Source organism: Osmerus mordax, chromosome 15, assembly GCF_038355195.1.
Source record: "Osmerus mordax isolate fOsmMor3 chromosome 15, fOsmMor3.pri, whole genome shotgun sequence".
NCBI lineage: Eukaryota > Metazoa > Chordata > Actinopteri > Osmeriformes > Osmeridae > Osmerus > Osmerus mordax.
In genome coordinates this window covers 13,672,040-13,696,506 of record NC_090064.1, presented here as the reverse complement: position 1 = coordinate 13,696,506, position 24,467 = coordinate 13,672,040, and the positions used below count along the sequence as shown (strand labels likewise).

At 45.0% G+C, this 24,467-nt stretch overlaps 2 protein-coding genes across 2 annotated transcripts; both read left to right on the top strand.

Annotated features, from left to right (window-relative positions):
* The first annotated feature begins 357 nt into the window (after positions 1-357).
* Positions 358-3,300, top strand: pi15a (peptidase inhibitor 15a). The gene is made up of 5 exons (XM_067252106.1): positions 358-630; positions 1,570-1,688; positions 2,088-2,220; positions 2,346-2,461; positions 3,165-3,300. The coding sequence occupies exons 1-5, from the start codon at positions 358-360 to the stop codon at positions 3,298-3,300; spliced, it is 777 nt and encodes a 258-aa protein (XP_067108207.1).
* Positions 3,301-12,655: 9,355 nt separating this feature from the next.
* crispld1a (cysteine-rich secretory protein LCCL domain containing 1a) lies at positions 12,656-24,467 on the top strand. Its single transcript, XM_067251401.1, has 15 exons — positions 12,656-12,878; positions 13,433-13,837; positions 19,397-19,515; positions 19,693-19,825; positions 19,930-20,045; positions 20,230-20,330; positions 20,447-20,635; positions 21,387-21,447; positions 21,567-21,633; positions 21,729-21,859; positions 21,950-21,993; positions 22,104-22,176; positions 22,267-22,342; positions 22,510-22,643; positions 23,209-24,467. Exons 2-15 carry the CDS (start codon positions 13,577-13,579, stop codon positions 23,258-23,260), a joined length of 1,557 nt encoding a protein of 518 aa, XP_067107502.1. The 5' UTR covers positions 12,656-12,878; positions 13,433-13,576; the 3' UTR covers positions 23,261-24,467.

Sequence of the window (24,467 nt, the reverse complement as noted above, 5' to 3'; positions counted from 1 at the left end):
TTGCAAAAGCTTGGGAAGAAATCGCTTGGCAACGCAGGCACAAGATACCGCAGCACTGTTGAAGGAAGGTAGGACCTTTTCCAAGTAAGAAATTCTATCCATCCTGTCACTGGTGTATTTTTTTAAGTAGGCTATGATTTTTGGGATAATTCTGAACTTTTGCAAAGCATTTTGAACGGCCAGCTGCATCGGCTCAATTCATATACATGCATAAATCGTTTTGTTGCATAGCCTACCGACATATTTTAAGTAGCCTATTTACTGAAAAGAAAATTCAAAAGGATTTTTTATATTTCATTTCAGATTGATTCAGGAGTATTCGGAGTACATCCTGTCAGAAATCCTAACAAATAAAACATGAACGTTCAGTACTATTCCATAGACTTTTTGCTTCTCTGCATATCTTGTGGAGCAAGTGTTTTGGCAACGAGTATTCCTGCCGTGTCCACGTTGCCAGCTACCAATTTCACCAATCTTGGCGCAGCGTTCAACTATGGAACGGACACCAGCAATATTTCCAAAACCAGGAGGAAGCGTTATATTACCCAAAATGACATGCTTGCCATTCTTGATTACCACAATAAAGTAAGAGGAAAGGTTTTCCCCCCGGCTTCCAACATGGAGTATATGGTAAGTGACATTCTAACCAAAGTCGTTACTTTGCAATTCTGGAGTTTTTCCAATATACAGTGATGACTGTGATGTTATGTACTTATTGTTTCTATTTTGTGTTTACATAGCTCTGTCAGTTTCATGCCTTTTCATAGTAAGACTTTGTATAAAAGAGATACAGTTTAAGAGTGAATGGTATCATATTTGAAGTGCACTGATTGGTATGAATTGATGTATATTTGCAGGAAGCAACAATGACAAATGTCCTTTAGCCCTTTGGCACTCCCAGCTGTTGAGCACATTGGAGCTTAGGACCACCAAAGTAGACCCTTGCTTGGAGTGGGTTTGGCTGTAACACCAGTGGTCCACTAGTGAGAAAGTGTTGAGAGCCTCAATACTGAAATCTGAAACTACCTTTTCACACATCAGATTAGACATACTATGTGCTCAGTGGCCAATACCATGTTGCACACTGAAGTGTCTGACTTGGATGCCAAAAGCTGATTTTATGGTTTTGGTTCATGAAAGGGGGAAACTGACTTTGTCTTGAAGGTGCATTCCCTCACTACATCTGTATACAAATATGCATGGTCATGGTAATGTAGGTCAACTCTACTGCTGAAGTCATGAGCAGAAGTGTTTCCCCATCGCACAGTGCATCCTTCAGAATAGGAAACATGTGTGAGGGCAGCTGACTAGGACCAAGTTCACTGACTTCCTGCCTTCATCCTTCATTACATCTATCGGACTGTTAGTGTGTGGAACAAATAAAAGTTTTGGAGTTCCGAGTGCCCGTAACCTTCCATCTTTCAGTTTGGCGACATAATGACACAGCAAAGTTAGTTGAAGTGAGAAAGATTTCTCACAGCCACACCGGTGGGCAGGCAGTGAAGAGGAGGAGGCTTAGTGTGTATATTTTCTGTGTGTTACAAGAGCTTTTGTTTTCTCTACGTTTAGATATGGGACGAGAACCTGGCCAAGACGGCGGAAGACTGGGCCCATGCCTGTATGTGGGAGCACGGGCCCCGCCACCTCCTCAGATTCCTGGGCCAGAACCTCTCCGTCAGGACGGGTCGGTGAGTGACCTCTGACCCCGCACATGTGCACTTCCCAAGACTGGCTAGAGAAGTCATGGCCATTTCCTAGCCTTGCGCCATCCCCAAGGTTTTTTTTTTTTTGACTGTGACCCGGCAGAAGGTCCTGGAATGTTCCTGTGAACCCAGCAAATAAACAGAAGCGGTTTCTCCAGACATGGTCGAGAGGGAGCCAGTCGCAACCTCTCGGTGGCCGCTGACCCGTCGGGCATGACCTCAGCCTTAGTGCATGACTCAGCCTGACACCTCGTCTGTGGTTCACCCAGAGAGCTCAAATTCAAGACCTCTCGGACTCGACTCTGTTACTGTCTCCGTGTGTCTGTGTGGAAGAGGCTTGAAAACCTACTGTTCTTACGAGAGACTGTCTGTGTTTGTCCATAGCTATCGCTCCATTCTCCAGCTGGTGAAACCATGGTACGACGAGGTCAAGGACTACGTGTTCCCTTACCCACGTGACTGCAACCCACGCTGCCCCCTCAAATGCTACGGACCCATGTGCACACACTATACACAGGTGGGTGGAACCAAAGAGCCACAAAGCAGCATGACCACAAATGAGCATGACCCCTTAAAGCCAATTTAAGTCTCACAGCCAGCATGGCATGGTTTCACTGTGAATTGTGTCTCACCTTTGTTCAGATGGTGTGGGCGTCATCCAACAAAGTGGGCTGTGCTGTACACACTTGTCACAATATGAACGTGTGGGGCTCTGTGTGGAAACGGGCCACATACTTAGTGTGCAACTACTCTTCTAAGTAAGTATATCACAACCACATAACACACCTTGCAGGACTGTAAGGTCCCTGAATTAGATCCATGGACTGTTGATTGCAAACATCCTGTGTGGATTAGCCCTAGCAAGCATGCTACAGGGAGTCAGGTGGCTGAGCGGTTAAGGAATCGGGCTAGTAATCAGAAGGTTGCCGGTTCGATTGCGGCCGTGCATATGACATTGTGTCCTTGGGCAAGGCACTTTACATTGCTTGCCTCGGGGGAATGTAAATGCTAACCTACACGTTGAAAATTAAATTTCCAAATAGAGAGAGTTTGTTCTTGACAGTGGAACTTCGAAACACATTCCACTACCACCCAAGTCAAACTGTGTATGGGGAGCGCATTCCAAAAGCTCCAGAATCTCACATAATTCCAGAAGAATTCTTTCCCTAATGCCAAAATCAAAGGGTCGTTTTTCATGGCTGTTGGTACTTGTGACTGACTTGTGACCTACGCTTAAGACAACGAATTCAACACACCTCTTTTGACTCAGCTAATTCAACTTACGCTATGTAGGTAGTGACTCACCATGTTCTGCTAGTTTGGAGAGACATATGAGGGTACTGCGGAGAAGCCAAGTACATTTTTGACGTAATACTAGTAAATCATTACCGGTAGTCATCATACTTGGAACTTTTCATCCTCTTAACCTAACCTATGGGTTGTGTGTCTTCTGTCTTCCAGGGGGAACTGGATAGGAGAGGCCCCCTACAAAGTAGGTGTCCCTTGCTCTGCCTGTCCTCCCAGCTATGGGGGCTCTTGCAGCAACAACATGTGCTTCCCTGCCCTGAAAACAAACTACCTGCACTGGTTCAAATAAACACAGGTTCCTCCAAGTTCTCCCTTAAATAAGCTGACTCCCTTACTGCCATAGGGACTTCTCTACCCTGAAAGGATTTGCACAACAGTCCTGGACCATGCCTTTCTGTATATAAGGGCTTATTTAAGAGTCCAGCACACATTTAAAGGCAGAACATGTTTCGATGATGTGAGGTCATTCATGATGTGTATATAAACTGTACAATTATTTTATGTTTTTGTACAAAAACTTTTCATTGATATGATTTGAAGGTTTGGAAAGGCCGATTAATTGAAAGATTATGAGAGAATATATCTGATGGTGGTGCATGCATTCTTTCTGTTTCACTATTGTTTTATTCCTGATTATTAAGGGTCAAGATGCTTTGTTGTTTAATGGTTTATGGAATATTGATAATAACCAATCACAGCTGCTTAATTCTCTTCAATGGTGCTAAAGGTGTCACACTTTGAGTCGGTGTGTGTTAAAACTTGGCCCTGTCATGGTCAGAGGAACATCATGATAATAGCTTCAATTTGTGTTGTAGCCAGTTGGCAAAAGCTGGAAGGTCACACTACAATATCGTTGATGGTGATTATTTTTGTAATGCTGGTGTTTTGTCACCATAGTGAGTTTAGTGGTGCTTTGTGTGAGTTTCAGTGTGCACTGGTTGTGATGCTTAACCTTTTTATAATTGTACTTTTATGTCATATCTGAGCACATTTCACAGGTTTCAGTCAGTATTATCCAGATTGATGGGACAAGGAGAAAAATTTCAGTAGACAAATCTAATGTCCGTTGTCTGAAGTTGTTTTATGTTGTTCACAGATTTGTTTTCAGTTCTGAGATAATGAAATGCACCTTAAGTGTTTCTATATTCTCAAATATCAAGAAATCACTATTTTTGTATATAATCACCATAATCTAACTATGACTATCCTTATACGTCATGCATACTCTAAGTTATTCATTTTTATATGCCAGAAATATTTAATTTAAAATGAATGTTTTACGGTGTCTTGTAAAAAGTTATGTATATAGAAATGTTTAAATGTGTTTTCTCCTTTTGCATTTATGTCGAAAGAATGAAATGGATTGTATGATTGCATTTCCCATTTTGAGCAGACTATAGTGATTTATATGAACTAAGCACTAGGACAGTATTGGCAAGTTAATGCCTCCACTATTTCCAAATTCCTTTAAAAACTAGGTCAGATTCTGAACAGTCTTCCACATTCACTGTATGGGCTTGTGTCTGATAACCAAGTAACAATGGCGTTTAGCAAAATCAGCAGTGTAAAGAAATAGCATAAAATTGAATGAAAAACTTTTAGATGTAAAATAGAGATTAACAGGACAACACCAGCATTAGCAATTAGCATGATTTTTTAAATCCGCACTGACTGTATTTAAATTCTGAATTGTTGTATTTATACAATGAATTGTGCTTCAGCTGCTGTGTTTTGTATTTTGTAATAAAAAAAACCCCTCTTGCTTAATTTGGACAGTTTGTTATGTGTTCACCATCCCGCTCCACCTAGATTGTGTTCTGCTTCTGGTCCTCCTCAAGGTCTCCTGTCTGGTCAGTTCTCACAGGACCTGCCCTCGTCTGATATTGATTAGAAGATCTGTCAGGGAACCCAGTCTCATCCCGTTTCTTTGATATTCTGTTTTCACTTTCAATTAAACACTGCCATCGCAAAGCCCAAATCCCGGATATCAAAGGCTGAGCTGAAGAGAGAAAAACACAGCAGAACTACAATTGAATCCTAATAAGAAAATGTTGACTTTGGCCTTGTGGGTCTGTGTCTACACAAACCAAGGCAAGCGATACGTTTTCTGGGGGCCCTCTCATCTAGCTCTGTCCCATGAAACCATTGACCTCGGTGAAAGAAAGAGGCAGGGAAGGACAGAGGGAGGAGTGGCTGGGAAATTGTAAGACAGAGTGACTTAGTAAGTATAAAAAGGGAGGGGGTTAAAAGTAAAGAAAGCAAAACCAGAGAAAGAATGGAAAGGATAGAAAGAGAGCGAGAGAAAGTTGACATTTCTCCCTACACAGTCAAACAGCTTTCACAGCCTAAAAATCCTCTCAGACTGGAGGAAGGTATGTAAAAAATCAGAAAAGGGAAATATGATGCCATAAATGTTTTGATGTGTTGGGCAGACATTGCAGTTCCTGTACTTGCAGACATCCAGCTGGGTTCCTCAGAGTAGACTCGTCCCTAGCCAGCTTCATACCAGGCCTAGTGGACCATCAGACACCCTGGAAACTCTTGCAGAGGAGCTTAGGCATGGATTAGTATGCTTGAGTACAAATCCGTCAGTCTGCACAAAGCGGAACTTCAGCAGAATGGATGACTAGTGATTGTTTGAGTCACTTGGGCAGGACGGAAGCGAGAGGCAGTGATGAGTTCGGCCGCCTGGTGTCAGACAGGCAGCAGTCATCCACCAGGCCCTGAGACAGCAGTGAAGCAGGGAAATGAAATGGATTTAGGTTAGTCAGCATGCACACAGGATAATGTGACTCTGACGATGAAGCGAATTAGAGGCTTAGGGAGGGCACTGTATGCTTACTGTACAAGGCGTAGGCAAGCACACAACGCCGTAGGATATGTGAGGTCAAGACCTTCTGGTTAAATGGTGGTACCAGAGGTACCGATTGGGTGAATGCACCACAGTTAAAGATGAAGAAGTTAAAGCAGCTTGGGTTTCCGTCTGTCATGAACAGCATGAATGAGCTCACATTTACAGTACGACCAGCATGGAGATTGAAATCAGGGCTGGGGTTTCCAACAGTAATGAATCATTCTGCCTACCGACCAAGTTAGCCACTACCGGTGCCAGCAGCTGCTCACTGCATTGCTCTGACATATCGACCGCCTCTTCCCCACATGCCCTAATAATCCAACTTTAAAATCAATTACCGTCTTGTTAAAATAAAATAAGTGTTGAAATGAGTAACTTTTGCTCCAATGAGAGAGAGGTGAATTGTTTGTTTGGGTAGGAAGACGTCAAAGGGGAGGAGACTGATTAATTCTGGGATGGGTGGAGGCAAATGATTTCCAACAAACTGTCAAGTTTAGATGGCATTACAGGCAGCTCTGCTCAGCATTTTAAGAAAGTGCAGGAAGGTGCAAAACCGGGCCCTTTAATTTGGGATTGATATTTAATCGATGGTCAGCCATTGTATTTCTGTCATTGATCTTTTCTGTCATGATGTGTGTGGTGTAACTAAAATTGAAATCACAGCAGATTCTGAGGTCCCTCTAAACAAGTCTTCTCTTCTTCTTAGCTTTTTGCATTATGCCTCACAATGTTAAGACTTCTCTACAGGACCCAGGCTGTCTAACCAGAGGATGTCCTCACTCTGCCCCAAACAGCACTGAGGGCTGTGCTGTTAGAATGAGTCTGCTGTTTTGCAAAACAGCATCCAGGGTGAAGGCTCAATGTAACTCAGTCAAAATAAGGTTCGCAAAACAAGGCCGTAAATTTGGTTACGGACAGTGTCAATATTCACCTCCTTATCCCAGCGTAAACAATTTGGATGAAATGGACTGTGCTGGTCTGCTAGGCAGGACACATCATCTGGACGGCTACTCACTAGATGTGCTCGGCTGAGAAGAGAAAATACATTACATAGTTAACAGACATTGCTTGTTCCAAACTAGCTACCGACCTCAGGTGTGCAGGGAAAAAGATGAGAAAAGGTGTTATTGAAGGGCGGAAGAGACTGTTGTCTTCGCTCTGGACATAATTTGTACTGCTGTGTTCCAAGGACCTTGGTAATACTTCGAAATGCATACAGAATAGATGGGGAAAAGTGAGATCAATCCACCAACCTTCCACAGGGGAACCCAAACATCTGTTGTACAACTACAGGGGAGTCAGGTGGCTAAGCGGTTAGGGAATCGGGCTAATAATCTGAAGGTTGCCAGTTCGATTCCCGGCCGTGCGGCCGTGACGTTGTGTCCTTGGGCAAGGCACTTCACCCTACTTGCCTCGGGGGAATGTCCCTGTACTTACTGTAAGTCGCTCTGGATAAGAGCGTCTGATTAATGACTAAATGTAAACTAGACCAAAGAAGAAATCCCTTTTGAAAAAGCTTTGGGGTGGTCATAGTATTTAATCTCTTCACTCACAGGTAGAACTGCATGTCACACTAGCATCAGTCCTAACATCCTCTCTTATAAACTATGGGCAAAGAGTCCATGCCCCCAGGTGGGAGTTCAATACCAGAGAGGTCTGTTGACAGCCATGTTTGACAGTTTGACTAAGGCCTCCTAATGGAGGAACGTTTTGAGATCTTCTCCGATGTTAGAATGTACATATGAAAAAACCCTCACAGACGTAAATCTCCTCGGTCACGCCCAAACCCCCAGGCTGGCTGGGTCATACCCAACCCCCAGGCTGGCTGGGTCATACCCAACCCCCCAGGCTGGCTGGGTCATGCCCAACCCCCCAGGCTGGCTGGGTCATACCCAACCCCCCAGGCTGGCTGGGTCATACCCAACCCCCCAGGCTGGCTGGGTGAGGTCTTGTGTTGCCTGAGCCTCTCTCGCTCTACGTTCTGGCTCGGATGCACGCGCTTCAAAAGAGAAAAAATAAAGCTGCAGTGGTAGACAGATCATTTGCGGTGACATGGCCGGCTATTTTAGCTCATGTTGCCGTTTATTTAGGACAACATCCCCATAACATTGGGGTAAATCTCTCAGCTCTCCATGGCTTGGAGGGACCTGTAGTATCATCATCACGTGTGTAACGCGTCGGCAGACAACCCATCCAAACAACAGTTATTTTATGAGGAGGCAAAGTATATTGTACTACTGTGTAGTATGAAAAAGCTATAACATAATTATTTGTACTGTGTGGTGGCTTTCCGCTCTGCCAAATATGCCTTTTAGTTGAACTAATAAAATATGAGTAAAGCATATTACATTACATTTAGCAGACGCTCTTATCCAGAGCGACTTACAGTAAGTACAGGAACATTCCCCCGAGGCAATTAGGGTGAAGTGCCTTGCCCAAGGACACAAGGTCATTGGCTGGCAGGGAATCGAACCGGCAACCTTCTGATTACTAGCCCGATTCCCTAACCGCTCAGCCACCTGACTCCCAGCATATCCAAGTACCTCAACATTGGCATGATATTTTATGATTTTGGACTGGTCGGAGATATCAACGTGCCTCTGCAGTGTAGTCTACAGTATTTTCCACACCTCAGATCTGACATGAATGTAATCCAACCCTATACACTGCGTTGGACCTGGGTACCACTGTACGTCACCCTTCATCCCAAATCGCAACGTCTCAGGCCAAACCATTCCAAGCAGGCTGCCCCCAGGCTAGACTCCCGGGATATCTCTGACCATGGTGACGTTTAAGAACACAAACTGTGGCGAACAGTGACCTGTGTCCTGTGTTTAGCTCCTGTGTAGTTCCTGCTGTAGTCTTTGTCTTGGACTGTCTGTAGAGAAGTCTGACATTACGAGACATTTGTCTTGGACTGTCTTCCCTCCCAACTTGAGGCCCTGGAGGGGCCCTCTGCTTTCCCACTGACATGTAATCAGACAAGCTTTTCCCTGACTCTGGCTCGCTCATGTTTACTTCAGATAAAGCGAGGGGACCGTTGAGACCATGCTTGGACTCTTTAGTTGTGTGCTTTGGTGGAGCGGCTCCATGCTCTGACAGACATACACGAGCACAGATGTTCAGACATTCACACAAACATCCAAACAGTGTCCTTCTCACTCTCTCATTAGCATCTAAAGTTCTGCTGATTGACATGGTCACAGACATCCTATTGGCCCTCTTATTGGTCTTCACGGTCCTTCTCATGTAGTTTTGTCTAGACAAACATTGGTAAATCTGAAGTTTAATCTTGATTTTTAACAGAATGCGAATCACTTTATTATTGAACTTACCGTCACTGTGTAATAGATAGCTGTGTGACCACATGCTAAAATCCATGGTGAGAAAGTGGTGTGGTGAGACTGCTCATGCCTTGAAGAGGTACTGATGGACACTGCCCCCTGTTGGTCATCAGTGAATGTGGATGAAAATCATGAAGCAGATGAAAGGAAATCAGGAACTGCGATGTAGAGATCAACCCTACTTAGTAACATTAAACTACGCTAAAACGTGATTCACTTATCCCTTTCTGATAGAAGGTTTCTAAGCATTGCAGTATGGTATAACAAATAAAACACTTTGAATACAAAATGGACGCACCTATCTGTTTTTGTTCATCTTGAATGTGGATTAGTTTGTGGTGTAAAATTTCAGAAAGGCATCAGATATGAACATTTAATAAAAAACAGTTTGCTATTTGGGGGCCCACACACGCACATTTGAGCAAGCAGATCTGTCGAGTTTCGCAGTGCACTGACAAAAAGGAACCTGCAGAGGGCAGAGTTAGACCAACTAAATCTGACATACGTCTACATTTTGTCATTTAGCAGACGCCCTTATTCAGAGCGACTTACAGTAAGTGCAGGGACATTCCCCCGAGGCAAGTAGGGTGAAGTGACTTGCCCAAGGACACAACTTCATTTGGCACGGCCAGGAATCTAACTGGCAACCTTCAGATTACTAGCCCGATTCCCTAACCGTTCGGCCACCTGACTCCCAGAGCAGGACTGGTGCCTGAGCAGGACTGGTGCCTGAGCAGGACTGGTGCCAGAGCAGGATGGAGAGTTCTCCCATCCCAGTCCAGCAGCCCAGCAACCAGATGACCCTGGTGACCTCTACTCTCACTCTCACCCTGCTTCACTCCCATCCAACCCGGAGCTCGCTTGAACTCTGAAACTGTAATGTTCCACGAATAATTCCAAATTAAACAGCCTGATAACCCAGCTTTGTGCCTGGTCCGTTTAGAGCGTGTGGGTTGTGGTTCTGTCCCCGGGCTACTGTTGATGAAGAAGCTGGATGTGGTCTGGCTGTGTAGATACATTCTCTGATCTCAGTCTGGCAAGAATACACACAGAGCAGCGCTGGTGTACTGAATGCAGCATCTGGTCCTGGGTGATTTTTTGAGAATGTGTTGGTAAGACACAGAGAACAAGGGATATTGAGTCAAACGGAATGGAGGTGGATGAGGAGGAGGAGGAGGAGGAGGGGAAATGAATCGTTCTTCCAACTGAAAGGGAGAGCTAGGAGAGATATGCAGTATCGTGAGAATGAAAAAGAGAGAAAGAGGGGGCTATAAAGAAGGAGAGAGAAAGGGGGGAGATTAAGAGAGCATGGACAGCCAGACCAAGAGGGAGAAAGAGAGGCAGTAAAAGACAGAGAGGATGACGGAGAGAGATGAAACAAGCAGAACTGGAAGGTGGGGGTTGCAGAAGCCCTGGCAGTTACTTGAGATACAATTGAACCTGAACAGTTGAATCATCCTCACTGCTACCCTGAATACTACGTTTGGAGTTGTATTCAATAAGCATTTATCAGACGGTGTCAAAGGGACTTCAATGAATCCACTGACTTGAAAACTACCCAACTGTAAATCACAACAGTGTGAGAAATGGCCTGTGTTTTCCTTCATACTCAGGTCTCTTGGTTCACAGTGGGGTTGCAGAGTTTGCAACATGGTTGTATCAGGCACTCACAGTCAGCCTTTGTATAATTCAGCTACAACTTTAATTTAACACAAGCCATTTCATGTCTCTGAACCATAAAACATATTTGGGTTTTCAAAAATAAGTATATGTTTAGTGTCTCAGCTTAAATATTTACGTAATACACAGACACACACACACACACACACACACACACACACACACACACACACACACACACATACACACTTGTTCATAAGGAAACACATGTACACACACACGCTCACTCCCTCTCTCACAAGTTAAATGTAGAGCAGTACGAATAATTCTATAGCAGATGAATTAATGTTATTCTGTGGGGCTTCCCCTTGGGAGCAGTGAGTGAAGCTGGAGAGTGCTATTTCAGCTGCAGTGGCCAGGCAGGGCCAGGGGAAGGGGCAGAGCGTGGGGAGGGGGTAGGGGGGGGGGTCGGAGGGCCAGACTGGGGTGGCCGCTGAGAGCACCATTGGCAGGGCTGTGGCTGAAGCCCTTGCTGCTGACCCGTGGAGCAGACAGTAAACCTGGGGTTTATGGGAGTTCAACACGCGGTGGGTCTCCAATGTGAGGGCTCTTTCTAACTCCGACAGAAAAGTAAGTTAGATCTGTACAGGAGTGGGGGTGGGCATAGACTCCAACCTGGAAGAAGAAATAACCATTCCCGGTTTCCCCCATTCGCTCCATTAAACATACCACCCTAGTATTTGTAAGAGGACGACCACTAATATTGAAAATATATCACTGGCTGGTCACCATGTTGTGACAAAACAATAATTCTACAACGCCTGCATTAGAATTGTATCTTGGACAAGCCACCATACAGTATCTCCATTGACTTATGTTGCTAGGTTTCTTTGCTTCTGTTTCCAAACCCTTCGATTTTTCTGACACACAAACAACAAGGCAGTATCTACAATTCCAGAGAAGGTAGCTTGGCAACAAGGAGGAAACGACCATGACCCACCAGTGGGACTCAGTGGAAAACCCTAGATGTTGATGGCCACATATGGAGTCCAGTAGCTGAACACTTAGCTCAATGAGGGTTGGGTTGCTTTGGCTAGTGGTTGGTGTAATAGTGTTTGTCAGGTAGAATACAAGGGGATTATGTCCCAAGCATGGAAACTTTGTGTAATTCTAGGGGAGAGAGAACACACCTCTCATGGAGGTTTGATAATTGGCTACTGTTTTCAGTCTTGTCATTGAAAAAGGACAGACCATCTATTCCATACACAGCTCCCTGTTCCCAGAATCCAGGTTAAACGGTACTGTAATGTATAAATAGCAAGGAAATTATGACCAGCAGCACAGGCTGAAGTGGATACCTTGTCAGAAGTGGACTCCCACAGAGCTACCAGTAACCAGGCAGACCTAAGACAATAAAGACAATTTGCGCCCTAATATCTTCTAATGAAGACACGAGGAAGGCTTACAGGCATCGTTTAGCTGTTCACATGCCATTATAGCTGTGGTATTACAATAAAGTCAAAAAAAGAATTATTTTATGTTCTATGCTTTGCTTTATGTATTTACACACACACACACACACACACACACACACACACACACACACACACACACACACACACACACACACACACACAAACACACCACGCACACACACACATAAAGACACGCACATAGACACGGTGTGGGCATGAACAAGTAGGTTGTTTTAGAACTTTGGGAAAGGCGTGGTCAGAAACGTCACATTACTGTGCAGCCAACTTGAGGATAAATGTGAAGTGATGCTTTTGCGGCTTTAGTGCAAGATTTTTGCAAGAAGAAAGACTTCTCAGCTGCAAAAAGTCGTCTCGAGAAGTGTACACATACTTTTAAAAATATTCACATGCAGGGCGCTTTGAGTGGCAACATTCCAGTCACCTGTGCTATTCAAACTAGCCCACATGAATTTGTGGTATTCATCGCTGCCTCATACGGTCGATTCTGCATATTGCAGTACGTTTTGAATTCGTCACATCTTCGCAGGACTGGAAATATTTATACGGAATTAAGGTAATTACTTGGCTATTCGCTCTCTTGATTAATTACTGAAGTTTATATTTAGTGGTTTTGGAGACTCGTATTTTTTTTTTACACACTTAGTTACAGTTCAGAAACGCCATCATAGCGTATCATCGTAGTTTCCAAAACAATCATGGGAACATAAATATGGCAGGATATTTAAGAGCTGCTGTTGTGTTCCCTGGAGGTTTTAGATGTTTCTCAACACTTCCAGACACAGTGCATGGCCATTTAGCTGCAATCTGAGGTTCAGTTTTAACTAAAAGGAAATCTGTCAGCATTGCATGAAATGTCAAGGAAGTCAAAAACACTAGTAGGGCAAATAGCTATCAATAGCGTGCCAATTTACTACCAGTGAACCCCCAGAGATTTCTAATGGCAATCCACCAAGCCAGGACTCTACTGTACACCAGCAAGCCTCTGCGGTCTAATGAACTCAACCTCCCAAGTTCAATATTGACTCAAATTATTTAGCGAATTGGATACAGGTTGCGAACCCAGACCAATAATACTGTTTTGCTCTCTTAAATGTCTTTCTTTGCCAGCTCATTTAGTGGAGGAAGAGGGGGAAAATAAACCAAGAGAGAGAAAGAGAAAAAAGAGAAGGAAAAGGGAAGATCTCTGCACCTCCCCTCTCTGTCCCGTTCCAGCAGAGGAGACGTTAAAAAGCTCATCGTCTTCCCCCGATCATGAGGTTTGCATCCCAGGGATGGTTCAGGGGTCTGTCCCTGCTCCTGGTGTTCCGGACGGCCGTCTCCATGGTGATGCAGCCCAACTCCACAGGCTGGGAGGCCCTGCTGGACAAGTACCTGGAGGAGGATGGGGAGTGGTGGCAGGCCAAGCAGAGAGGCCGGAGGGCCATCACAGACAGCGACATGCAAATGATCCTGGATCTGCACAACAAGCTGAGAGGACAGGTCTACCCCCAGGCCTCTAACATGGAGTACATGGTAAGATTCCACAACACATCAATTCACCCATACACTGTAGCTGGTCTACCGAACACGAGTCGGTTTCATTGTCCTAAAAACAGCTTCTTTTGACAAATGCATCTTGACGTTGTCAGTGTATCAGCACAGACAGAGCAGCTGGAGTAACAGAAGTATGGCTGTGGAGTTTGGCTGTCTTTTCAATAATACAGTAAAAGACTACTATTCAGGTCAGAGGGATAGGCAGGGGCTCCTGAAGTCCTGTGAGATGTTGTTTTTTTCTCCAAATAGTGGCCTCCTCGCGACCTATACTAATGCCTAATGAGCAGGGCACGCCACGGTCTCCTCCGCCCGCGTCACCAGACCTGCTGGCACGGTGCCCATTGGGCTGAACCACAAACACACCGCGTTATACCCCTTGCTACTAACTCAAACACTCCCTGCTGTAGCATCAGGTGCTGTGGTCGGGACTTTCCTTTCATTGTTTGTTGTTTGACATATACAAATGAGCGTGGTTAGACTGTCTTCATCGGGTCTCTGGTTGTGTGTGAGGGTGTGTGTGTGTGTGTGTGTGTGTGTGTTTGTTTGGAGCTGGATCACCTTTCACGGAGCATGTGCAGCACACTCCCAGCAGCTGTTTGAGACCACCTCTCGTTTTATCAGCTTCCCTCCCGCTCCATATACCCCCCCCCTTACCCCCACCCTGCGCCCCTGAAGCCCTCCCCACCCAGCCTGGTCCTGTGCTGTACTCACAAAAACCATTACCCTTCTGGTAGTGCCAGCTCTACATAAGCACTCTATGGAGCGGAAACAGATGCACATTATTGATTGTGTCCACGATGATCCTGTCAGTGATGTTGTGCAATGCAGTGCCACTAAGGTTGCTTGTCTCAGATGAAGTTTGCAGGGTGCATTGACGTCTGTCTCCCTTCATCTCAGCTGAGAAAGCCCTAGAAGAAGGGATGATACGTGATGACGGCAACGCAAATAAGAAATTCACTCCAGTTAATCTCTGGACCGGCTGATTGGGTCACTGAGAAGCTGTATTTGCGACCTCTTCTCTGTGTGTTTTTGTGTATGAGAGAGAGAGAGACAGAGAGACAGAGACAGACAGAGACAGACAGAGACAGACAGAGACAGAGAGACAGAGAGAGAGAGAGAGAGAGACAGAGAGACAGACAGAGAGACAGAGAGACAGAGAGACAGAGAGACAGAGAGACAGAGAGACAGAGACAGACAGAGAGAGAGAAAGAGACAGAGAGAGACAGAGACAGAAGGTTTGTCTCCCTTCGTGGCAGCCCCCTGTTTGGGACATGCTCCAGTAAGGAGGTGCTGAGGCAGCAGAGCGCAGCCTACTGGCTCCTGTTACAGTTGGCTGACTTTTTTAGCTGCAGGGGCACCCAGGGGTGAAATATTGAGAGACGTGCAACAATAAGACTGCAAAAGAGAGAGGAAGAGAGAGAGGTAGATCTTGAGAGTGTGTGCGTGTGTGACAGAGGAAGACGGGACTGAATTAATGCGTGTTTGATGTGTGTGCGTGAGAGAGAGAGGGACATTGGGGATAGTGTGGAATGAAGAAGGGAGAGGAGAGGCTGTATAAGACAGTGGAGAGTTGGGAGAAGGGAGAAATAGGAGGGGCTGTTGACGATGTGGTCAGGAGAGTGAGACATCAGAAGAGCTAGGATCAGAATGAGACAAAAAAGTTTGAGGAATTTGGAGAGGGAGTTATGGGAAATACAAGTATGAGAAACCTTCGAAAAGAATGATGATGGAGAGCTCACAAAATGGACAGAGAGAAGGCAGGGACAAATGAAGGAGCGAAGAATGATTGGAGAATCTTGTGTAATCCTGTTATTGTGGAGGATGGCATGCAGTATCAAGTGTATTATTGCTCTAACTGCCTTACTTTTGTGCAGGGGCAGAGTGGGCCTCGGCCCAGATTTTCAAAGGGCTCTGTTTTTCAATCTCTCTCTATTTCTTTCTGTCTCTTTCTCTCTTTTTCTCTATTTTTCCCACACCGGCTTCCTAAATGAATAAATGCAACTTTCAGAATCGGCTTTATAGCTGTTGTACTCTCTGGTACCATGCCTCACTACAGTGTCTATCCCTTTTTTATCCCCACCTACACACACACACACACACACACTGTGGGTCAGTTGGGTTTGTAGTTTATCTTAGTATTACAGAACAACCCTATTGACCTCGGTAGTAATCATAATAGCAGCTCTAGTAGATAACATCAAGCCAAAACTCCCCTCCTCTCTCTCTCTCTCTCTCTCTCTCTCTCTCTCTCTCTCTCTCTCTCTCTCTCTCTGCCTCTCTCTCTCACTCTCTATCTCTCCCTCTCTCTCTCTCTCTCTCTCTCTCTTTCTCTCTCTCTGCCTCTCTCTCTCTCTCTCACTCTCTATCTCTCCCTCTCTCTCTCTCTCTCTCTCTCTTTCCCTGATCCGCGTGGCTCAGTTCCCACTCTGGCATGATCCCACACAGCGGCTGAGACGATTTTCCTGGATAAGCACTCACTCCACAGCCATCCTCTCGGCCCTCCGTCCTCCCAGAGCCAGGAGTGACTAAGGCGTTCTCCTCACTCCCAGGTTGACCTACTGATATAAACAGTAGGGTGTAAGGGTTTGAAGCACTGTATGACAAACAGATGACATCTTGTGAAAGAGGGCCATCCTAGCTTTGATATTTGTGCGAGTGAGGCTAGTTTCCAGTTAGAGCTGAGGTGCTGGTATTTACATTTTGGGAGGAAGCTGTGTTGACTTTTCTTCTCTATCTGGGAAGTGTGAACGTTTGTTAAACATATCTGCACTGTATCCCGGGCAGTCTGCTGGTGATCAAGTGATTTACAGAGTTGAGTCAAGTATTTCTCGGTTGACATTTCAGAGTATTTTTCAGACCAACTTGGCATTACCCCTGTTGATTTCGTCTTCCAAACCACAATCAGAAGGCAGCATTATGGGGAGCGGATGAGGAATGATGTACTGATGTACTGCTCTAGGCAGCCTTTGACCAGACGTCAAAGGCTGCCTAGAGAGAGTCAAGCTGGAGTCAAGCTTTCACAGTATGACAACGTACTGGGGTGACAATGGCAGGACTTGCTCTGTGGTTGTGGGAATGCAACTGGTGGTCTGGACATTGAACTGTCAACACACACATACTGTACACGCATGCACACATTCAGATAAACAGTCTCTTATTCTTCCTGTCTGCCTCTTGGTCTATCTCTCTTTCTCCCTCTATTTCTCACACTTGTTTCGCATGCTTCCTCACGACCCGGCCAACCATGTTTTTATACCAACACCTTTATTTTCTCTCTCTATCTTGTCTTTTTTTCTTCAGTGCGCCATCTCTCTCGCACTCTCATGTGCACTGTATTTTCTGCCGCTCTCTCTCTCTCTCTCTCTCTCTCTCTCTCTCTCTCTCAAACTCACAAAGGGAAGTTCGCCATTCTGCACCCGTAGGAATGCAAGACCAGATGACCAAGAGTAAAAAAAATAAAAAATAAAAGAACTGGACGTAAATGAGGTGTTAAGTGAAATAAACAATGCAGTGTGCACGGTGCTGAAAGCATTTAGCAGGGGACATGTTTTTCTTTACAAGCCCCAGCAGAAGTGCGGTCAGAGGCTGGGGCTTGGAGCCCCCCCCTCACTGGTTTGACTGTGCAAACAGCAGCACTTTGACATTCAGGCAGCACAAAGCACTAAACACAAGAGATCCCAAAAATGTGTCTTGGTAAAAAGCTTTTTTTATAACTCGCATGGTTATGTTTTATTTTTTTTGTCCGTCTTCTCTTTTGCGGGAAAGTGGTTGTATACCGTGTGGAAAATTGCCACTTTTTTATGTGCTCACTGAATTATGTTACTTTAATGTTTGAAAACATATATCTGTAATCATTCAAAACCACAGTAAGTTATTTTCTTTTTTTTTAAAGATTTGGTCAAAGTTGGTGTGGCTCACTCGAATGGACTCAGTGACCCCCCGTTGGATTGATCACTTGTGGTCTAAAACACTCCTGTCACCCTTACAAAGTAGCCATTCACAGGATTACATTGTGCTCACATTTCTAAAGTTGAGGGATTCAGAAACTATTTTGCCAATCTTCACATTTCATCGGTAATGTTTTGCGGTTGAGTTCCCAGCGTAAACACATTGATTAGTCTTTTGGCAAGGGAAAATAGGGTTACTTGTCAGGAAAATCGATGAAGAGTATGACATAGCTAGGGAACAAGGGTGTAATAAAGAAAAGCCATGGTCTACGAACCATTATCTGAGTTATAGTACTACAGATACTTTAATCCTTTCCCTTGCTGTGCTAAACAGCAAGTGTTACACACTACTGTACAGTCCACCCTACAGATAGAAAAAGGGACTGCAGAAAGTATGTACTTCACACAAACACATACAGGCACAGGTGCTGAATGAACAAACTCTCCCCCCCCTCCCCCCACATTACCAAGGAAGGCCCCCTTGGTTTATTTATACAACGTTCCTTCAACGTTCCTTCAACGTTTTTTAAAACAGACCTTCTCAGGTATCTGATATACCTCCTTGTGTTGCCATGGCAGTGTCAGTCTATCAACATTGCCTCAACATCCCAGCTTTAACCAAACAGCTCCACTCAGCTGCTTTAAATTCCCAGAATGAACTGTGGAACTTGTTTAGAGAGTTAATGTGAAGCACTACCAGGCATCCTGTTGCTGGGCAGGCTTGTGTCACAGCAGGACTAAATGTGGAGACCAGCAGTTGTTTTTAGGGGCACAAAATGAGGGGAGAGTGGAAGGGGGGGCTCTATTTTAGACCCTGTGATTGGTTGAGATTTACTGGGGGGCCACACTTTTGGATTTCCAGGGCCCAACGTGTGAAATATCTAAGCTCTGACACCCGCAGTCTTATATACACACACTTACATACACACATTTATATACACACACTTACACAATCGCCAAGTATTGGGTGTCTCAGCCCAAGGTGAAAGTTAAGGTGTGCATTTAAAATAGAGTTACCTTCAACAAAACGATTACTGTTATTTTACTATGTGAAAAACGTCAGTCTTTGCAATGCGCCGCAAAACCTCCAGAACGGCTGGTGTGTTCTGCTTCCGACCATAACCAAACTTGGCGAGAGGGCATCGTAGAAGGGGCAGCCAGACTGAACCCCTTTGCAGACATATGGGATGTATTACTTAAGGAAAATCAGCCTGCCTTGTCTCTCTTCTTTTTTTTCCTTCTCATTTTTTGAATAACCTCAATCTTTAGGGAAAATAAGCCTGTGCCTGGTCCAGCACAACCAACGGGAAATCCCTCTCCAGCCGTTCACTTTACAGCAACAGCAGATCCGCAGCGTAGCGTTCGCTCGTGGGGTCTACGTCGTCTCTCCCGGTCGGCCTCAGCAGAACAGTATTGACGTACAGCGTCCACGTGTGGTGCTCTGTGTCGAGAGCCTTGTCTCCGGGTCTCTGTCCCCTCACGCGTCTCTCTCTTTTTCTCTCTTTCTTTTCTTCTCTCTCTCTCTCTCTCTCTCTCTCTCTCTCTCTCTCTCTCTCTCTCTCTCTCTCTCTCTCTCTTTCTCTGTCTGCAGTCGTGGGACACCGAGCTGGAGAGGACGGCGGAGGAGTGGGCGGAGACGTGTTTATGGGAGCACGGGCCTGCCAGCCTCCTGCCTCAGATAGGACAGAACCTGGGGGCTCACTGGGGAAGGTGTGCCAGACACCACACAACATCCAGCCCACTGAAACTAAAACCACTCTGTTCTCACTTGACACGTTGTGTACAGTTAGGAGTTGACTTCACGTTGAGCCTCACAGAACATAAACAACACATTTAAGATTGGCTCTGACTCTTTTTTTATTTATTTTTAACTATGTTTCATCCTAGATTTCGTCCCCCCACGTTTCACGTCCAGGCGTGGTATGACGAGGTGAAAGACTTCTCCTTCCCCTACCCACAGGAGTGTGACCCCTACTGCCCCTACAGATGCTCCGGTCCAGTCTGCACACACTATACACAGGTAACGTGTAGACTGTACCACTTCTTCCGAACATGGGGGTATCCAGTGTGGGCCTGGTTGACTGTGTTTTCCTATGTTGTTAACTCGCTTTCCTGTTTCCACAGCTGGTGTGGGCCACCAGCAATCGTATCGGCTGTGCCATCAACATGTGCTACAACATGAACGTTTGGGGTCAGATCTGGGCCAAAGCTGTCTACCTGGTTTGCAACTATCAGGCAAAGTACGTCTGTTAGGAAAAGTTTTTTTTTCTTCACTAAAGTTATTGTATACAGTTTCCACATTTTCAGAGAGTACATAGTAAACCAGCATTAAGACTTTAAAATAAATCAAAATAAAGGGAATTTTTGCATATTGTCAGAGATAATGTGTTCCACTAACCTGTAATATCTGACCTGTACCTGTAGAGGTAACTGGTGGGGCCATGCCCCCTACAAACATGGCACCCCATGCTCCGCCTGTCCCCCCAGCTATGGAGGGGGATGCAAGGACAACCTCTGCTACAAAGGTGCGTGTGGGTTTGTGTAAGGGAGAGCCCAATAGCCTGCTCTTTTATGTCCGGCCCTGTAGCAAAACAGCAGCCCTTCGCTCTGAACCCAAACTGTTTCCTTCCCTTTCCTGCAGACGACGGCTCTGAATCCCTTACTCCACAAGAGGAAACAGAGGAAAACAACTTCATTGAACAAGAGGCACCCCGAAACCCCCCGAAACCTCGATCCCGGGCCCCCAAACCCAACCTCCCCCCAGCCACTACCACCAACCCCCGTTCTGAGAGTCTGGAAAGGAACGAGGTGGTCAGCACACAGCAGATGTGTAAGCGGCCATTTAAGTGTTTATTCTGGGTCCGGTTTCTTCTCAGCATGGGGGGGGATACGGGTTCTGGTTTTTGAGGGTGGGATGGTTGGGCTTTAGAGTCGAAGGAGCAAAAAAGTGCTTTCTCCAAAAGCAGGTCAAAACCATGGAATTCTAAGAACCCTCCATCTCATACCGGTTATTGTTGATTAAGCAAAACGGGTAGCGAAAACTCTACGGAAATGTTTTGGTGCAATTTATTCAAAATTGCCTTGAAGTTCTGCAGGTTTTATCTGTCACGTCCTTAATTCACCCTGACAGTTTTTTTTCTTCAGCAGACTTAATATTGCAAGTCACTCTTTAGAGCAGGGAGGAATGTCTTATTGTTCTGTTTCAGCATAGATCTCCTGCGTGTGTGTGTTTGCTTTTGGCCTGCACAGTAAAGAGCGGGGGGCACGGGTGGGCAGGGGCTTGTGGTTTTTAAATGGCTTCCTCTCTCCTGAGCAGGGGGCCAGGCTGAGGCCTGCTTCTCTCGACTGACCACCCTGCTCAGCCCTGCGTCAGGAATGCTTCGTTCTGGAAGCATCAAAAGAACAGCCCGATAATCCACCTCAAGGCTCTCTATAGTGGAGCCCATGCCTCAGAGAGGTGCTACTCCACATGCTGGGGACATGCAAGGCATGCTGGCTCATGCTAGGCTAACAGCTCTGTGTGTGTGTGTGTGTGTGTGTGTTTATGTGTGTGTGTGGGTTTGTGTCTCTGTGCAATTCAGCTCAACTTGTGACCTGTGATACTAAACTACGAGATCAATGCAAAGGAACAACCTGTAACAGGTAATGGAATCATTTGCTCACACTCGACCTTTGAACAAACGATCAATACAGCCAAAATCCATTGTTTTCCATAATTTTTTGAATGAATGCGACACCAACACCTTGCTATTTGTCTACAGGTATGAGTGTCCAGCTGGCTGTATTGATAGCAGAGGGAAAGTAGTGGGGACAGTGCACTATGAGATGGTGAGTGCTATAGAGACAGATAGTATTCATCTGTGTCCACTCAATTCAAATGGAAACATGAATACAATTTTGTTTGAATTGGATTTGATTCAAAGCAATCGAGTATCTGCAGAGCTGGCCTCCATGCCGGTGTCATAGACAACGACGGAGGGTGGTTGGATGTGACAAGACAAGGTAGAAAGGAGTTCTTCATCAAATCCAACAAAAATGGTGTCCAGTCCCTTGGGTAAGGTCATGTTGATGATCTATAGATGTGAGGTGAGATGCAATTTGATATCCTATCCGTTCTTGACTCACCTTGTGTGCTCTTTCACAGGAAGTACCAGAGTGCCAATGCCTTTATTGTTGACAGAGTAACAGGTCAGTTTCACCGTGTCATCTTCTTCATCAGTTACACTACAGAAGTCATCGTGTTGGTGTCTCACTTGAATCTTCTGTGAATCTTGTGTTGTCTGTCATCCCCTCTCTAGTTAAAGCCATTAACTGTGAGACATCCGCAGCACAGTTGTGTTCCTATCAGAAGCCTGTGAAGCATTGTCCAAGGTACTGTTCAACCTCGAGTCTCTCTCCCTTTCTACTTTCTCTCTTTGATACAGAGTTTGCCTGATACTGACTTAGCCTGACTCTTTTCAGACTGTACTGCCCCAGTAACTGTATGGAAGAGAACCCTCACATATCACGGGTCATCGGCACCAGAACATACTCAGACGTAAGTCATCAGGTCTTAGAAATATATACAAAATATTTAAATAGATTGTAATTCAACGTGAAATTATGCAACCTTTGTAATGGAAACAAAATTGGAACGATGTGAGATTCTGAAACGTAGAAACTCAACATTGTCTACTTTGTTGTCTGTGGCGTCGGGGTCTCCAGAAGTCCAGCATATGCCGTTCAGCAGTGCACGCTGGGGTCCTCAGGAACGATGTGGGGGGCTACATCGACGTGATGCCGGTGGACAAGCGGAAACAGTACATCGCCTCGTACCAAAACGGCATTTTCTCCGAGAGGTACAGCTGGATGGCTAATCCGTCAGTCTGCTGGCTAATCTGGCCATGGTGGCTAGCACTCGTCAGCACGTTAAACCAGTCGGGGAGGAGAGAGAGTCAGGGAGTCTGAGAGAGGGAAATGCTGAGAGGAAGAATGGAAAGTATTCTTCATCATAGTGGGTAGTCAGTATCAAATACTCAAAAAGTCAAAATTATCTGTCTCTGTTTCTCTATGTGCTGGTTTGGATTCATGGCAGGAGTCTTTGTGTTTGTGTCTGTCTATCATCTATTTGTTTTTCAATAATCCCTTCATACATGTCACTTTTTTCATGTATTTTATTGTTGGCGTATGAACGCCAGCTATTTCTGTGCTTGTTTTGAAGAGCGCCAGAACCCAACTGTCTGAGTTGTATCTGTCATCTGTGTTTGTTCTAACTTGACGTGGATGTCTTTCTATGAACCACTGAAGTCTGATCTCACCTGACTGTGTCTTTCATCCTGGCGTCTGAACAGTGGCAGAACGGGTTCTGTTCTGGACGCGTGCCACACCCTGCCTGACCTCTGGATGTGTTTTCTCGTCCTCCAGCCTCCAGAACCCCCCAGGAGGAAAGGCTTTCCAGGTCTTCGCGGTGATCTGAGCACCCTACAGGGCAGACTGGCCGAACTACCGAGCATGTGGATGTTTATCAGGCAGTCCGCCGGCCCGCCGTCTGTTTCCTGGGGTTGCGCTAGGCTTCGCCGACCTTGCCTTTGCCTGCAGATCGTCTCCACGGCAACGTAAACCGAGAAAGGAAACTGTACACACTCAAACGCAGCGCTAGGGATGAGCTATGGGTAGGTGTTCCTATGCTCCTACTTAGATGCTGTCTCATTAGGGAAATGGTATAAACTGTAAATATATTTTATACGTTCATCATATGTTATGTTGCACATACTGTAAGTGGATCTTGTTCCTTGTATTTTGTAATGGTTTGCCTTTGTCTCTTTGACAAATTGACAGAAAATGTAAAAAAGATACAGTAGTCGGCACTTAAAGATAATAAACCATATTATTTGCTGTTCTTTTTCATCTCTTTGTTGTTTTTAGAGCATGTTGCGTTAAACTTGTTCAAGTTAGGCACATGTTACTGGTGCTCTGGAGTATTCTGATTTTGTGGTTGTCCTTTTAAAGAATATAGGTGGTGCAAATTATGATGCATTTATTTTTGTATTGAGTTTTTATATTGCATTATGGGTAGTTGAGTCAAGGAATGCTGCTATAATTTTGCTGTGTCATTATTCCTATAGAGATGTTATGACTGTGTAAGATAATGTTTATCAGAGGTTGAGCTCCCTGCTGGTCGGGAAGTACATAAACATCCAGGACATACAATCCTACTTTATTCTCCCATCATGCTTGAGTTCTTGCTTTGTGTTCACCTGTTTCTCACACAGTAATCCCAACATCGTAATTGTTCCGGTTGTCAGTGTCACATAACGTGACTTCGATTATGGTGCTTGTAAAGAAAAATAAAATTTAGCATTGTAGTTAGTAAGTATTTTGTCTGATTGGACTGTGAAATAAAGACCATCTTATAGAACAACAAGTACAACTTAGTGACAGTACATGGGTATATAAAGCCTTCATCTGACCTTTAGCTGTACTGTACTGTACGCACACTAAATGGTTTGTGACAGAAAAATAAAACACACAACATTCAAAGATGCTACTTATAATGTAATCATGCCTACTACCCACATGTTAAATCAGAATATATTGTTTCTGGTGACCTTGATATTTGTGTGGTAGACGATAAAACTTTATTTATGAAACAGCTCTTTTCAACAACATCATGCATAATGAAA

Excerpts from the sequence above, each read along its gene's own strand:
- pi15a (XM_067252106.1), top strand. The coding sequence starts at position 358 with ATGAACGTTCAGTACTATTCCATAGACTTTTTGCTTCTCTGCATATCT. Across the intron at positions 631-1,569 it reads CTTCCAACATGGAGTATATG|ATATGGGACGAGAACCTGGC; the intron begins GTAAGTGACATT and ends CTCTACGTTTAG. Across the intron at positions 1,689-2,087 it reads CTCTCCGTCAGGACGGGTCG|CTATCGCTCCATTCTCCAGC; the intron begins GTGAGTGACCTC and ends GTTTGTCCATAG.
- crispld1a (XM_067251401.1), top strand. The coding sequence starts at position 13,577 with ATGAGGTTTGCATCCCAGGGATGGTTCAGGGGTCTGTCCCTGCTCCTG. Across the intron at positions 13,838-19,396 it reads CCTCTAACATGGAGTACATG|TCGTGGGACACCGAGCTGGA; the intron begins GTAAGATTCCAC and ends CTCTGTCTGCAG. Across the intron at positions 22,343-22,509 it reads GCACCAGAACATACTCAGAC|AAGTCCAGCATATGCCGTTC; the intron begins GTAAGTCATCAG and ends CGGGGTCTCCAG.